This window comes from Bos indicus x Bos taurus, chromosome 22 (genome assembly GCF_003369695.1).
Source record: "Bos indicus x Bos taurus breed Angus x Brahman F1 hybrid chromosome 22, Bos_hybrid_MaternalHap_v2.0, whole genome shotgun sequence".
Lineage (NCBI taxonomy): Eukaryota > Metazoa > Chordata > Mammalia > Artiodactyla > Bovidae > Bos > Bos indicus x Bos taurus.
The window spans coordinates 14444412-14461874 of NC_040097.1; the positions used below are offsets into that span (position 1 = coordinate 14444412).

Below are 17463 nucleotides of genomic sequence, written 5' to 3' on the forward strand. Positions count from 1 at the left end.
CCCACTCCAGTGTTCTTGCCTGGAGAATCCCAGGGATGGGGGAGCCTGGTGGGCTGCCGTCTATGGGGTCGCACAGAGTTGGACACGACTGAAGTGACAGCAGTGCTGAGTTTATGGGGAGGGCTAATGGTGAAGACGATAGAAAGGTTAATGGGGCCAAGTGTCCAGGGCCCTGCCGAGCCCTAGGAATGTTCCTCTGCAGAGCCAAGGGGGGCTCTGAATTGCATTGACAAGAGAGGGTATGATTAGATTTGTGTTTTGAAGTGTTCCAGTCTAGCTACAGTGCAGAGTACCATGCTTGATGAGAAAAATTAAAATAAGAACACTCAAATGTTTTCTTCCTAGTTTCGAGCTTTGGACAAAAACAAAGCTTTATTATCTGGGTATTCTGGAATCAAAAATGATTCCTGGAATTGGTTCATGTGGACAGTGGTGTCACTACACGTGTATACTGCGCTGACTAATACCGCAAAGCCTCCTGTAGGGGAACATCAAGATCTCTGCTTTCCAACCTTCTGTCGTCACTCATACTTGACCTGCATATGGGTTCCTTGGCTCCATGAAACCAAAGGCAGGAGCTAGAGTCATATCCACCCAAGTCTGGAACACTATTTAGATCTCAGCTGGACCACGTGCTGTCAGCCATACCCCGGGAACCCCTGTGTTTGGAGTCACCCCTGAAGGATTATCAGTTAACTGTGTACACTCTGGTCACTGTCACCCACCAACATGTGCTCTACAAGTTCCCCACTCAAACAAGAAATGAATAAAGTCTGTCTTTGCGCTTAAACACAATTTTTTAAATAGGACCACCAACTGATAAAGTCACCTTACAGAAAGGAATTCAGCCTGTGATCATGCTGCTTTTTTGTTTGTATGTGTTATCTTTAAATTATTGAGTACCCTTCATATGCTTAATTGTTTACTTTTGACTGTTTCTTCCCTTCGCAGTATAATGAGGAGCTTCACTACGTGGAACCTTGCCTGAATGGGACATTGGTGCAAGCTGACAGGACAAACAAAGAGGTAAGGCCTGTTGCTGGGCAGGTGCCTGGCACACCCACCTCCCTCACAGTGATCACTTGCAATAGTTCTGTCCTAGATTTTAGAAACTCATCAAATGTACTGCCCTTTCACTGAGGGCCTTGGAACCCAAGTGTGTAGAACATTTACGAAGAGACCTAAGTAAAATCATAGCAGTGAAACATATTGAGTTATGCTCACTGGTTATGAAGCATTCACATTGATTTTCTCTTTCTTTTGCTCTAAGCACAACCTGTGTTGTGATTTTCACCCATATTGACACCAATGAAAGCATATAGCTCTTGATGAGATTTCAAAGAAAATTGAACCCACTTGCTACATCTCTTCTTGCACTTAGTAAAAATGATTAAGTAACTGTTGGGAAATATTGGGGTAACTTCCTGGATTAGAAGGTAAGCTTTACAAGGATAGGGACTATGTTACTCTTGATTGTATCCTTAATGCTCTGAGAATTGCCTGCTCCATAAATATATTGTCTGAAACAAAATAAAGGTATGTTAATTGAATAAAAGTTTCCTTTACAATTGGAGCATTCTTGGAAAATTTCCAAGATACATTTCTCTGAAAATCTGTTTTCCTTTGGCCACCTTTAAATATGTCAGTGCCACCATCACAGCCATCTCCAGTTACCTCCACAGGGCCAGGTGACAATTTAGGTTGAAAGTGTAGCTGTGGCTGCAAAAATATCATACCTCCTGGGACTCAACACTGCCATCACTCACTTTATTTGGTTGTACATGCTATGTGGGTACAATAAAATAATGCTCCTCCCCTAGAGAGTAAGTATGGCTTAGGCAGTGGGCAAGGTAGCACTCTGTGACGTTCTATGCATGTGCTAGGAAGAACCGCTGGCCCAGATGGGGAGGGAGTGCTATTGGTACTATGCTAGATGCAGGGAGTAGAAGTGTGGGCATCGCTGAGGGAGTGAGCCTAGAGGATTGGGAGAAATTCAGTACAACTGAAGCACAGAGTGAGAGGAGAAGTTATACCAGAGTTAATATACAACCTTCAGTCTGAGGGAGAAGCACACTATAATAAGCTTTGCTTTTAGGAAAGAGAAGGAAGTACCTTGTAGTTCAAAGAACAAGTGTATCCAGGGACTGTTTGTTTATGGTAATTTTTTAGGGTAAGGTAGGAAAAAATAAACTTACAGCCAAATTTCTCTAGGGACTTTCTCTTTTGTTGGCCATTGCCTGGGTCTAGAGTTCACCCACTTACCAATTTTGTAGCATTGGAATTTCTTCCAGAGTCTTAAGAAGGTGTCCAGTGATGGTGCTTGCAACAATAAATAGAAAAGATGCTTAAAATGCTTCCTTCAGGTGGATTCCTAGATGTACACAGGCAGTGTGATGTTTGGAGATATGAAGTCTTATGAATGAAAAAATTATTAGAGAATGTGAGAAAAGAACTTCACTTAAAATTGCCTTTGAACTTTTGAATGTTGACATTTGAAGTAGTTTTTATTAAAATTAACCCAGACTTTTGATTCTGCCGGTATAGAGTAGCCATATTTTAATCAGATCCCTCCCCTTGCAACTGAAAAACCATGGCAATAACACCACCAATGAATATAGGAAGACACGCAAGGTAGAAAAAAGGTGAACTCCCAGTCTTAAAGACATGAAGACAAGTTCCCTGGGTTTCTTATTGATTCCCATGTACCCCAAATAGAGAACTGTAGGAGTTTCCTGCCTTTGCCCAAAACAGGTACCGACAAAAATCACACAAACAGAAGCCAGTATTAATAAGAATCAGATGTTGAAATTTAAATTTAAAAAATAATGCTTTAAAGCAGTTAGGAATTCTCTTGAAATAAATGTAAACAATATAAAGTCTCAAAAAGAAATATAAATTATAAAAAAGAGCCAAATGGAAATTATAGAACTGAAAAATACAGTCACCAAAATAAAAAGCTCACTGGATCAGCTCAATTGGAGATGACAGAAGATAGAATCAGTAAACTTCAGGATAGATCAATAGAAATTATCCAGCCTGTGCAACAGAGAGAAAATAGATTGGAATGAAATGACAAGAGTCTAAGGGACACATGAGACAGCAGAGGGCTAGCATTCATGTCATAAACATCTCAGGAGATGAGAGAGTGAGACTGTATAGATATTTAAAAATATATCGGCTGAAAACTTCCCCAAATTAGTGCATGTTCAAGAGGCTGAGCAAATTACAAATTGGATGAATCCAACTAAATGCATGGGAAGACAGTATAATTAAATATAATCGTGTGTGTGTGTGTGTGTGTGTGTGTGTGAAGTCACCTCAGTTCAGTGCAGTTTGGTCGCTCAGTCTTGTCTGACTCTTTGCGACCCCATGGACTGTAGCACACCAGACCTCCCTGTCCATCACCAACTCCTGGGGCTTATTCAAACTCATGTCCATCGCATCGGTGATGCCATCCAACCATCTCCTTCTCCTCCCACCTTCAATCTTTTCCAGCATCAGGATCTTTTCCAATGAGTCTGTTCTTCACATCAGGTGGCCAAAGTATTGGAGTTTCAGCTTCAGCAGCAGTCCTTCCAATGAATATTCAGGACTGATTTCCATGTATTTAATTAATTGTTAATTAAAGTATATCAAACATATAGTTAAGATCCATTCCTTCACAAGAGTTATTTACATTTTGATAAGTAGCTCTTCAAGCTAAAGAGATTCATGACACTTGGAAATGATTATGTAACAGTATAAACTTCACAGACGGGTATTGGGAGAAAATAAAGAGATAGATCTACTAACTCAATTGTTGCCATTTTGCCTGCTAACTACTTACAATACCAGTTCTTCGCATCAAGTGGCCAAAGTATTGGAGTTTCAGCTTCAGCATCAGTCCTTCCAATGAATATTCAGAACTGATTTCCTTTAGGTTGAACTGGTTGGATATCCTTGCAGTCCAAGCGACTCTCAAGAGTCTTCGCCAACACCACAGTTCAAAAGCATCAATTCTTCGGTGCTCAGCTTTCTTTATGGTCCAGCTCTCACATCCATACATGACTACTGGAAAAACCATAGCTTTGACTAGATAGACTTCTGTTGGCAAAGTAATGTCTCTGTTTTTTAATAAGCTGTCTAGGTTGGTCATAACTTTACTTCCAAGGAGCAAGTGTCTTTTAATTTCATGGCTGCAGTCACCATCTGCAGTGATTTTGGAGCCCAAGAAAATAAAGTCTGTCACTGTTTCTACTGTTTCCCCATCTATTTGCCATGAAATGATGAGACCAGATGCTATGATCTTAAGCTTTAAGCCAACTTTTTACTCTCCTCTTTCACTTTCATCAAGAGGCTGTTTAAATCTTCTTCGCTTTCTGCCATAAGGGTGGTGTCATCTACATCTCTGAGGTTATTGATATTTCTCCTGGAAATCTTGATTCCAGCTTGTGCTTCATCCAGCCCAGCATTTCTCATGATGTACTCTGCATAGAAGTTAAATAAGCAGGGTGACAATATACAGCCTTGATGTGCTCCTTTCCCTATTTGGAACTAGTCTGTTGTTCCATGTCCAGTTCTAACTGTTGCTTCTTGACCTGTATACAGATTTCTCAGGAGGCAGGTTAGGTGGTCTGATATTCCCATGTCTTGAAGCATTTGCCACAGTTTGTTGTGATCCACACAGTCAAAGGCTTTGGCATAGTCTATAAAGCAGAAATAGATGTTTTTCTCTCAAGTCACCTCAGTCGTGTCTCTTTGTGACCCCATGGACTGTAACCCACCAGGCTCTGCTGTCCATGGAATTTTTCAGGCAAGAATACTGAAGTGTATTACCATTTCCTTCTCCAGAAGATCTTCCCCATCCAGGGATCCTACATAAGGGGAAAAAAGCGAAATCCGCCAGAAAGAAAGGACATATTATTTAAATTACCAATTTGAATAACAGCAGATTTTTCACATGAAATCATGGAGACCGGAGGGAATTGCCATAGCATTTTTCAAATATTGAAAGAAGTGCACTGTCCACCAGTATTCTGTATTCAGTGAAAAAATTGTTCATGAATGGAGGAATAAAGACATGTTCAGATGAAGGAAAACTATGAGAATTTTCTTGCCAGCAAACCTGCCATTAGAGATTAGAGAATTTCTCCAAGCAGAAAGGAAATAACAGAAAAAAAGCTTGAAACTTCAGAAAGGAAAGAATTGGTTAAATATAGGAGTAAGTATAATATAGTATCTTAATTCTCAGGAGATTTAAAAAAATTTTTTTATTGAAGTTCCCTGGTGGCTCTGTAGTAAAGAATCCACCTGTCAAGTAGGAGATGTGGGTTCAGGATCCCTGAGTTGGGAAGATCCCCTGTTGAAGGAAATGGCCAGTATTCTTGTCTGGGAAATCCCATGGAGAGAGGATTCAGGTGGGCTACACTCTATGTGGTCACAAAAGAGTTAGATATGACTTAGCAAGTAAACAACAATAACAATAGTTGATTTACAATGTTGTTTTAATTTCTGCTGTACAGCAAAGTGACTTAGTTATACATATATATATATATATATATATATGAAAACTTTTCCATTATAGTTTACTCACAGGATTTTTGAATTATAGTTCCCTGTGCTATACAGTAGGACTTTGCTATTTATCCATCCTATATATAATAGTTTGCATCTACTAATCCCACACTCCCAATCCTTCCCTCCCCCATCCCCCTCTCCTTTGATAACTACAAATCTGTTCTCTAAGTCTGTAAGCCTGTTTTTCTTTTGTAGATAAGTTCATTTGTATTGTATTATAGATTTCACAAATGATATCGCATGGCATTTGTCTTTGTCTTTGTTTTTTAAATTTTATTTATTTATTTAGGCTGCACTGGGTCTTTGTTGCTTTCTCTGGTTGCAGCGAGGAGGGGCTACTCTTCGTTGTGGTGTGTGAGCTTCTCATTGCGGTGGGTTCTCTTGTTGCAGAGCACAGGCTCCAGGCACACAGGCTCAGAAGTTGCCCTGTGGCATGTGAGATCTTCCTGGACCAGGGATCAAAACCTATGTCCCCTGCCTCAGCAGGCAGATTCTTAACCACTGGACCACCAGGAAAGTCCCTGTCCTTCTCTTTCTGACTTGCTTTGCTTAGTATAATAATCTCTAGGGCCATCCATGTTGCTGTAAATGCCATTATTTCATTATTTTTAACGGCGAATAGCTGTTTTGTGTGTGTGTATCACATCTTCTTCATCCATTCATCTGTCAATGGACATTTAGGTTGTTTCCCTGTCTTGGCTATTGTAAACAGTCTTGCTACGAACAAAGGGTGCATGTATCTTTTCAAATTATACTTTGATCTGGATATGTGTCCAGGGGTAGGATTGCTGGATCGTATGGCAACTCAGTTGTTAGTTTTTGAGAAACCTCCGTACTGTTATTTATAGTGGCTGTTCCAGTTTACATTCCCACGAACAGTGTGAGAGGGTTGCCTTTCTCCACACCTTCCAAGATTCTCAAATCATATTTGATAGTTGAAACAAGAATTATAGCTTCATCTGATGTGGTGCCCAAAATCTGTTGAGGAAATTCTTAAGACAGTTATTTTTGCAAGTGTGGAAGGTAAAGGAACCTAATTAGAAATAAGATTTCTACATTTCACTGGAAGTAGTAAATGCTGATATCAATAAAATGTGATAAATTGCATTTTTATATTATAGTACCTAGAGCAACCATTGTGAAAACAATAAAATGAGGAATACTTAAAAAGTAATTAAAAATTGATAAATAAATAAATAAATAAATTGCATTTTCAGGGGGCAAGAAACTGGATGTGAATAAATAAATAAATTGCATTTTCAGGGGGCAAGAAACTGGATGTGAATATTGACCTGTCAAATTTCTCATGCTTTGGTGCAATTCAGAAGATGGTATTCTAATCTTAACATATCCCTTGCACAAATATTGTTATGTTGTATTTTGTATTGCAAAAGTGAGCTGCTTCTTTTAGGAAAATCAAAAGGTTTATATTTATATCTCAAAATGCTAGTTATTTTTCTTAAAAAAAGTAGCTCAGAAAAATGTAAGAAAAGAAAATTAGAGATGAGAAATTAAGAAAAAATGGGCAGGTAAAAAAGATAAAAAGGAAGACTCAATCTCTAACATATCACTGGTTATTTTAAACATGAATGGTCTGTTGCTAAGCTGCTAAGTCACTTCAGTCGTGTCCGACTCTGTGCGACCCCATAGATGGCAGCCCATTAGGCTCCCCCGTCCCTGGGATTCTCCAGGCAAGAACACTGGAGTGGGTTGCCATTTCTTTCTCCAATGTGAATGGTCTAGGCACACCAATTAAAAGATAGAGATTGGCCAAGTAGATCTGAAAAAATACGAGCCAACCATATGCTTACTACAAGAAATTTGTTTCTAATACATTTTACTTGTTATAAGTAAAATGATGGGAAAAGATACAGTATGCAAGCTTTAAAAGAAATATAAGTGGTTATATTAATATCAAGTAAAGTCATCTTCAAAGCAAAGAAAAATACTAGAGACAAAGAAGGGCAGTATATAATGATAAGTGTCAATCCACCAGGAAGAAAGAATAATCTTATGTATGTTTGGACCAAACTATGGAGTTTCAAAACACATGAAGCAAAAATTAAGTGTTGAGAGTAGAAATAGAAAAACTTACAGTTATAATTGGGGACTTGTACACTTCACATTTGTGAATTACTAGACTATTAAACTGAAAATCATCAGGGATATGGAGGAACTGAGCAACACTATCAATCTATAAGATCTAGCTACCATTCATTGCATCCTTTACCCAACAACAGTCCAATGTGTATTCTTTCAAATAAGCATTGAACATTAGCCAAGATAAAAGAGATCCTGAGAATTCCCTCATGGTCCTTTTGTCCTTTGTAGAAGGAAATGACAACCTACTCCAGTATTCTTGCTTGGAGAATCCTGTGGACAGAGGACCTTGGTGGGCTAGAGCCCAGAGGGTAGCAAAGAGTCGGACACAACTGAAATGACTTAGAACACACTGCCACAGTTAAGACTCTGGGCTTCTGGGACTTTCCTGACAATTCAGGGGTTAAGACTCCATGCTTCCAGTGCAGGGAGTACGGGTTCAACCCCTGTCAGGGAACTAAGATCTTACATGCCATAGGCCATGGCCAAAACTCAAAAGGTAAAAGACTCTGCGCTTCCACTGCTGGGGGCCTGGGTTCAATCCCTGGTTGGGGAACTAGGATCCCACATGCCAAACAGCCAAAAAAGTAAGAGAAATGATAGACCTTGGGTCATAATACAAACCTCAGGAACTGTAAAAGAGTTAAAATGATGCAGAGTATTTTTTATGATTATAATGGAATCAAATTAGAAATCATTAGCATAAAGACATCAGAAAAATCTCTATAAACATTTCTAAATTAAACAATATACTGCTAAATAATTCATGGGTCACAGAGAACATCTTGGAGGTGATTTTTAAAATATAAAGCTGAATGAAAATGAAAAGACAATATCAAAATGTGTGGGACAAAGCTATAAGAACATCCAGAGGGAAATTTATAGCATTGAATTCTTACATTAAAGAGGAATGCCTCACAATAACATTTTAACTTTTACTGAAAGAAACTAGAAAAAGGAGCGCAAAATAAACCCAAAGCAAACAGAAGGAAAGAAATAATAAAGAGCAAAAATATTCTGCCAGGAGACCCAGGTTTGATCTCTGGGACAGGATAATCCCCTGGAGAAGGAAATGGCAATCCACTCCAATATTCTTACCTGGGAAGTCCCATGGACAGAGGAGCCCAGTGGGCTGCAAGAGTCGGACACAACTGAGTGTCGAAACAACAACAACAGAAATCAATTACAGGTATACCTCATTTTATTTTGCTTCAATTGGTTGCACTTTGTCATAATATTGCAGTTTTAGCAACCCTGCATCAAGTAAGTGTTGGTACTGTTTTTACCAAGTTATGGTGATCTGTGATCAGTGATCTTTGATATTAGTAATCTAATTGTTCTGTGATGCTACAAACTGGACCCACTTAAGATGGTGAACTTAACATTGTCAGTTAAGTTTACTGAACAAAACATTGGTCAGTAAATGTTTTGTGAAAGTCATTCAGTTGTGTCTGACTCTTTGCGACCCCATGGACTGTAGAGTCCACGAAATTCTCCAGGCCAGAATACTGGAGTGCATATCCTTTCCCTTCTCCAGGGGATCTTGCCAACCCAGGGATCAAACCAAGGTCTCCCTCATTGCAGGCGGATTCTTTACCAGCTGAGCCACCAGGGAAGCCCAAATGTTTTGTGGTTTAGTGCAGATTCAGCGAGGTTTTTGTAAACATAGACAAGGAGATTCTAAAGTTTGCACAGAAAGGCCCTAACATAATAAACAGTCTTGAAAAGGAAGGAAGAAAGAGTCATCCTCACTGTCCCCAGTGCCTCCCCTGTGTGTCTTCTGTAGACTTTGATTCTGCAAGGTCAGGTGCCCATTCTGGATCCATAATTGCATCTCCAGTGGGTGGAACAGCCCAACCAGCAGCCTAGTCTGGGTGTCTACAGCTGTGGGAAGGAATCAGGCCTGTGTTGGACAGATCTGCTTGGTTTTCCAGAATGAAAAGACTGGGCAACTAGGCCAGTACCTATGAGGTTGATGCTCAGTAGAAGTATGAATGAATGAATGGATGGATGGATAAATGAATGAATGAATAGATAAGCTACCTGGGAGAGGATTCTCGTTGAATAATTTTTCTTTCATTTCAATAGAAGATCCACAAAATGTTCAGAACAAAAGCATGAAATGAATTACATTTGAATATAATCAGAACATTCTGAACTTGATTGTGAATGAAATGATCTGATTCCAGGGTTGACATTCCTTACTACTCTGTCTGGTTCAGTCCAATCCCCTGAATGGCAACTTTGATGCCATTTTCTCTTGTTCTTTTTGAAATAGGGATTGGGATTATGGCCCGTATAAACTGTGTATAACTGGCATTGTGCATACACATTGATGCTAGCCTTCCATCCTGTTAGTTCAGTAATTCTGAATAAAATGTGTCAAATCCTTTGGAATATTTCATTCTTCACTCCAAAACTCCATTTACCTCCTGAGAAGTTCTCATGACAGTGAAATAACAGATTCTTTCTTACCTTGTCATCTGTGGACTGTTTCCCTGATGGCCACTGAAATGCTACTTGCAGGTAATGAAAGGGCTTCTACAAGGTGACACCTGGGATTTTTACGTTATGTACTTTTAGTCCATTGACAGCTAACTCTGGTTTCCAAATATTTAGATGACCTCCTAAAAAATCAAAACTGGATAATTTTAATTAAAGCAGTATTTGATAAAATTCACTTCAGAAATTTAAAAGAGGAATGAGAGCATCTGGATGTCTTGAAATAAAAGAAAATGTTATAGCAAAAACACTGGCCTTTGACAGACTGAATAGTCCTGTTTCACAGATCTCCTGTGATTTTGCTTGACACGGCCCATGACACATCATCCCTGAACAAGTGATCTTGAGGTTCTATTAAGCTTTTGTCTTTTAAAGGCATTGTTTACTGTCTAGAGAGAATTTTCTTTTGCTTCATTATGTACGAAATAACTAAAATATTTTTTCTTTAAGGAAAGAGAAACCATGACAAATTGGGTGAGCCTGGAGTTTAAATATAACATTCAAATGAGTAAATTCTTGTCCTGATCTACTTCAGGCCTTCTGAACCATTCATCAGACCTTAAAATGAACCTCCTATGGTCTCTCTCCGGAATGGGAAGGAAGATTAGTGATATGGTTTTTCTCTGGTTTTATAATGAAGATGTTCTGAAATCCACTGAATTTCATGGCTCTGTTTAAGATGCATTTCTATTTATTTCTAAATCAACTGATCTTAGAAACCCATGTCACTCTCATCTTTCTCCAAAGTTTTGATCTTTTCCCATGGGATCAGGAGACACTGAACTTATGTGAATTAACAAAAACACACATCAGAGTTGCTGAATTTTCCCTAATATTGTTTCTGTCAGCCTGAACTTTGTCAAAAGAGGTATCCTGGATTCTGAAACTTCCCACTTCTCATGGCTTTGTGGGCATCCAGTGAACAAGTGGGTGTCCATTGTAAAAATTTGCCAATGTTATGGGAGTGAGGGGTATGTTATGAACAGTAAGTACAAAGTAACCCTGCTGCCCAAACACCAAGGGAGAGAAAATTGAAGAGTAAACACACACTAAGCCAGTTTTATTCAATTCAGAGTTAATAAAAGGTAGTAAGAATTGCATTGCTTTTATAAATGTCATAGTACATTAAAAATCCAGAGAAAATTTCAAAATAATTTAAATGGAAGCAAACATTTTTAGATCTAGTGTAACTTAACACGTGCAGCTCTGAACAAGAATAAGGTAGGTTAGGTATTTTACCACGAAAGACTGGCCGTGGTCTAATCTATAGTTAGGCGAACTACAAGCATGATGTTGAATAGCAGATCTCTAGAACCTGTCTTGAAATGCTGAACTATTGATCCCCTCCTTATTGTCTTCCATCCCATGCCTCTCATTTATCTATCCATTTTCTTCTCTTGCTATTATGACATTTACCCCCACCCCTGTTCTCCATCATCTCTTTCTCTCCCTCCCTCCTTCCTTCCCTCTTTCTTTCCTGTTCTAGTCATATTAAAATCTCTATAGCCTAGAAGTCAGTGTGAACCCTCTAAAACCTTACATATGTTCTGTTTTCCATCTGGAACATACAGATTTTTTCCCCTTCCTATTCTCCCACATCTCTTGTGCCCAGTTAACTTTTTCCCGTCTGACGTCAGATAAAATAACAGTGCCCTCTGTGGTTTCCCCATGAGGCCATGTGGTGATCTGGCTTCTCTCTTCCCTTCCCAGTGGCCAGAGTCTTCTTGATGATGTTGTATTCGCCACTGTTTCTATTGCATCCAGCGTAGGGCCAGGCCATCCATAGAGAGCACTGAATGGAGGTAGCACTTGATTCATCAGATCAAGTCAGTCTCCTGATCAAAGCCCTTCCAGGACTTCCTATTCCATCTAAAATGAAACCTAACCTCCTTTATAGTGAGTGCAGTGCCTCCTGACCATCATGTGCTCTTTCTTCATCCACTCAGGGCATGGAGTAGATTTCTTTGTCATCACACTTTACACCATGCCCATTACCACCTCAGTAGGGCCTCAGCACCAACTCCTCCTCCTAGAAGAAGCATTCATTTTTGGTTAGATCTTAGTCCAGAGGTCACCTTCTCTGACCCCTCCTCCATGTAACCTTACTCTGACTCATGTGTGCCCTTGTGACAGATGTTCCTTTCTTTTTATTTACTTGTTCATTCGTCTGTCACTCACTGCCTGAAAGACCACTCTGTGGACACTCACACTCTGTGTTTGGTCACTGGTGAATCTCTTATAAGGAGCTCTTGGCCAAGTGCCCAGATATTACTGACTAAACAGGTGAATGAATGGAGAAAGAAGTATTCATTTTCTCATCCTGCTATAGTTTAAAATGAAGTCTTAGGTCTTGAGAGTAAAAGAAAAAGCTGCTGCTGCTGCTGCTAAGTCACTTCAATCGTGTCCGACTCTGTGCGACCCCATAGACGGCAGCCCACCAGGCTCCCCCGTTCCTGGGATTCTCCAGGCAAGAACACTGGAGTGGGGTGCCATTGCCTTCTCCAATGCATGAAAGTGAAAAGTGAAAGTGAAGTCGCTCAGTCGTGTCTGACTCTTCGAGACCCCATGGACTGCAGCCTACCAGGCTCCTCCGTCCATAGGATTTTCCAGGCAAGAGCACTGGAGTGGGGTGCCATTGCCTTCTCCAGATGAAAACAAACTGACAGCTGGAAAATGGAAACTGATAGCTTGATTTTGCAAGGAAAAAAGGCCAAAGCTGGTTTAGATGAAAACAGCTGAGAGTATATAAGCAACAGCTTGGAGTGTCTAGGATTTTGATAAAAGCTAGAGCAGTATACTTACATCTACCAGACTTACTATTTAGCATGACAGTGTTGAGTTGTTGGGGTGAATTAAAGTTCAGATCCATAGTCTCTATTTTGGAGAGAGAAGTAGTATTAGAGGTAAAAATGCCTAATTGTTAAAAACCAAATTAATGTGGCTGTGAGTCTGGCCACAGTGAGCAGCTGTCAGGCAGTGTGTGCGTCACCTCACCTGTGTCACACAGGTGAGCATCCTCTGTCCCCTTCCTTATTGTACTATCACATAGAATTCTGGGAAGGTTTAATGGGAGAACGGCATTATGGTGTTTTGCAGGGCCAGCATCTTAACAAATTGGAGTAATTGATAATTTACTTAAGTAATAATGATTATTAATGATTTGTTAAGTTTTTCTACCCCACATTTTAACATACAGAAAGATAGAGTATATAAGGAGTAAACTGCGGTTCTCAGAACAAGTGACTTCCCAGAGCATCTCCCCCAGAGCAACTGGCCATTCTGCATGAAATTCTCATGTTCATACATACCACCAAGCTTATCCACCTTTTGACATTTTTAATGGGAACACTCAAACGGTTAAGCTAGAATGTGCTGTCCAGGATTTCACAAATATTTAGTCAACAATCATGGGAATTGTACCTTGCCAAGTGGCACAGAAACAGGTCAGCATTTGGAGGCAGACATATGGCCTGGGGCGTCATCGTAAATAGAGCAACCCAAGCTGGAATCAAGATTGCTGGGAGAAATATAAATAACCTCGGATACGCAGATGACACCACCCTTATGGCAGAAAGCGAAGAGGAACTAAAAAGCCTCTTGATGAAAGTGAAAGTGGAGAGTGAAAAAGTTGGCTTAAAGCTCAACATTCAGAAAACGAAGATCATGGCATCCGGTCCCATCACTTTGTGGGAAATAGATGGGGAAACAGTGGAAACAGTGTCAGACTTTATTTTTGGGGGCTCCAAGATCACTACAGATGGTGACTGCAGCCATGAAATTAAAAGACGCTTACTCCTTGGAAGGAAAGTTATGACCAACCTAGATAGCATATTCAAAAGCAGAGACGTTACTTTGCCAACAAAGATCCGTCTAGTCAAGGCTATGATTTTTCCAGTGGTCATGTATGGATGAGAGAGTTGGACTGTGAAGAAGGCTGAGCACCAAAGAATTGATGCTTTTGAACTGTGGTGTTGGAGAAGACTCTTGAGAGTCCCTTGAACTGCAAGGAGATCCAACCAGTCCATTCTGAAGGAGATCAGCCCTGGGATTTCTTTGGAGGGAATGATGCTAAAGCTGAAACTCCAGCACTTTGGCTACCTCATGCATAGAGTTGACTCATTGGAAAAGACTTTGATGCTGGGAGGGATTGAGGGCAGGAGGAGAAGGGGACGACAGAGGATGAGATGGCTGGATGGCATCACTGACTCGATGGACGTGAGTCTGAGTGAACTCCGGGAGTTGGTGATGGACAGAGAGGCCTGGCGTGCTGTGATTCATGGGGTCGCAAAGAGTCGGACACGACTGAGCAACTGAACTGAACTGAACTGAAGTTATTTTTATGTTAAGTGTCGCTGATGTGAAAATAGAAAAGAAAGTACAAATGGCACGAGGTCCTACGGCACACTGTAAAACCCTGCCTGGTTGAGTGGCAAGTGCAGCCACCTTAGCTATTCTGCTGTAACCTACTAGAACATTGTGAATGTCAGGGTGATGGGAACCCAGCCATGCCTCCCTCACACATCAACACATCAGTTGTGACTCCTTAATTTCCAAAGCCTCATCTTCTCTCTCCTTCCACTTGATCATCGCTGATTCTGGGACAGGAAGTCTTACCCTGCAATCTCATATTTTATTTTGGACAAAATGAATCCAGAGCAACTTGATCAGAATAAAAAGCTATTATGAGCAACCTTATTAAATTGCTATTTTTGTAGGCAAAAAGTGGTCTGATAGTTCAGCATTTCACTGATTTATTATGGACAGTGCCTGTTAGTTGGGCTGCAGCACTAGGTGTACCCCATTAGCATGTCTGCTCCCAATAGGTCATGCCGCTGATTCATTTAATCACTATTAATTGTATAAATTAACTGTACAGGAACCTAGATGCAAATAAAGTAACTAATAAGAAAAAAACAAAAACAATCTGGCAGTCAGAACAATGGACTTTCATATGCAGATTACCCCAGCAGTGTGAAACATGGCCCTTCAGTCTGCTTTCTAATTAAGATTATTTCTGAGGGATTAAACCTCTTACTTTCGCCAGCTTTGGTTAAAATGACCTATGAGAAACTCCTGAAAGTCTTAAAGCCGTGTGACTTCACTTTGTCATGTTCCTTAAGTCTGTGTGTGGATGTCAGGCCATCCAAGCATTAACTAGCACTCTGGCCACATGGGCAGAGCCCGCGGACAGTAGGGAGCTGCCAGGGTCTCTGCCTCAGCTGCCACCACTGAGCCTGGGGAGGACCATCCAGATGCCAGGCCCAGAGCCTCCACACTGCCTGCCAAGGCCCTGGCGGTGAAAGCCAGCTGGCACAGGCTGTGTGCAACCCTCGAGTTTGCAGCCAGTTAGTTGCCTGAAATGCTTTGGAATCGGATCGGCACTGAAGGCATTTTTCAGGAAGGAGCTGTTATCTGACTTCAGTTCTGCATCGTCAGTCATTGTCTGATGCAGCCTGTCCCTTCCCGGGGTGTGTGTGGGGGGAGGTACAATGGCACACTTGGTTAGAGGACTCAACAACTAACAGTAGGAAGCTTCTGCAGCCTTACTCCCTCCAGCCTAAGCCCCCTGAGCTGGCTTCACACATTGTGTGTGCCCTGTTGCTAATTCGAGAGCACTCCTCTCCATTAAAGGCATTCAGTGCACAAAGCGGAAGGTGTTTTTGCTTCTGTAGCTGCCTCTTATCTTTAGAGAGAGATGTTCTTCCATCTGTAATACTTAAAAAGATTTGCTTTAAGTCTAGCAGATTTCTAGAGTATTTGCTGTAAACTCTTACTGGATTGAGCTGGATTGACCTCATTTAGCAGCTCGCTGGATCTTGGAGGGGAGTATCTAGCACAAATCAGTGTGCCTTGGTTGAAACTGCTATCTCATGATAATTCCACTAGGGAAGTCAGAAAGCTGCATGCCTGGCTTTTTCTCAAGGACTGGTTTGGTTTTAGGGACTACAGACTGCCGAGTACCCAACATAATGGGATGTGCTGTGAGGCACCGAGGGAGCTAACTCATAAACGGAGCCTCCTGCTGTACTTGTTTTTGGCTTTCCTTCCTTGCCAGCTGCATAAGCCTTCCATACCCTGACTTCACTGTGTGTACATCTAATGAGCCATGTGTGGAAGCTGCAGGTCTTAGAAGGGGCAGTTCACTGAGTGCAGCTCTGACACAAAGTCTGGAGCCCTCCCTGTCATTCTGCTCCCTGGATGCTGCTCTGGACCTCCTTGCCACTGTCCATAATAAATCAGTGAAATGCTGAACTATCAGACCACTTTTTGCCTACAAAAATAGCAATTTAATAAGGTTGCTCATAATAGCTTTTTATTCTGATCAAGTTGCTCTGGATTCATTTTGTCCAAAATAAAATATGAGATTGCAGGGTAAGACTTCCTGTCCCAGAATCAGCGATGATCAAGTGGAAGGAGAGAGAAGATGAGGCTTTGGAAATTAAGGAGTCACAACTGATGTGTTGATGTGTTTCTTCACTTGGGACTCATTTTCCTTGATAATCAAATGTTTATCTATCTATTGTTTTTTGATGATGCCCAGATTGTATGCCTGAGGTCTTACACTTGGTTTTGTGTGATCCAGAGTAGCTGACCAGAATCAATCACTCAAATTTTTATCATGGACACATCATGTTGGATGAGACTGGTCACGTTTGGCTAAAAGCATTTCAACTTAAATAATTTCGAAATTCCCATTCTTGTCATCGGGGTGGTGAATGATTAAAACTTGGCAGCTAGGCATAAGAATCCCAAGAACGGTATTAAACAATGTGTAGATTCCTGAGCCCACTGGAGATCTACTGGATTAGAATTTGTCAGCCTGGAGCCACAGGATGTTTTTAACAAGTTGCTGGTACTTCTGTTGCAGTCTGTTCATGAGCATATTATTTAGACATCACTGGGGTCTAGTACAACCCCAAAACTTTTGCTTGAGTCACCCCACAGAAATTAGCTATTCTTGGATTCGTTTGAATGCGGAAGCTTCTTAAGCATGGGTCTTCTGATCTCTCATTACTGTTTCCATTCTAAACCTTGGGACCCTGACTTAAATATTTGAGTTATTTTTAGAGTTCATATATTAAATATTTTTGTGGTTATGAGATGCCTTCTGAATCTCTTCATTTTTTCCTGATATTTGACACCAGATGATTTTAATACCTAGCGTATCAAACTAATAGTTGTGAAGGACTCCATGTACAGTTCTAAGTTAAGGATAAAATGTTGTGTTCTTATTTTATCCTTTTAGGACACTGGGAAATAAAACCAGGCATTGATGAACATGAGTAGACATTTATGTAGAGACAA

The 17463-nt window shown here is 40.6% G+C and overlaps 1 protein-coding gene across 3 annotated transcripts in view; it reads left to right on the forward strand.

Annotated features, from left to right (window-relative positions):
* Positions 1-17463, forward strand: part of CACNA2D3 (calcium voltage-gated channel auxiliary subunit alpha2delta 3) — a 903947-nt gene that overhangs the window by 471788 nt on the left and 414696 nt on the right. For all 3 annotated transcript variants that reach the window (XM_027522771.1, XM_027522769.1, XM_027522770.1), the window contains exon 9: positions 952-1026. In XM_027522771.1, coding sequence (XP_027378572.1) covers positions 952-1026 — 75 coding nt within the window. The remainder of the gene's footprint in view (positions 1-951; positions 1027-17463) is intronic.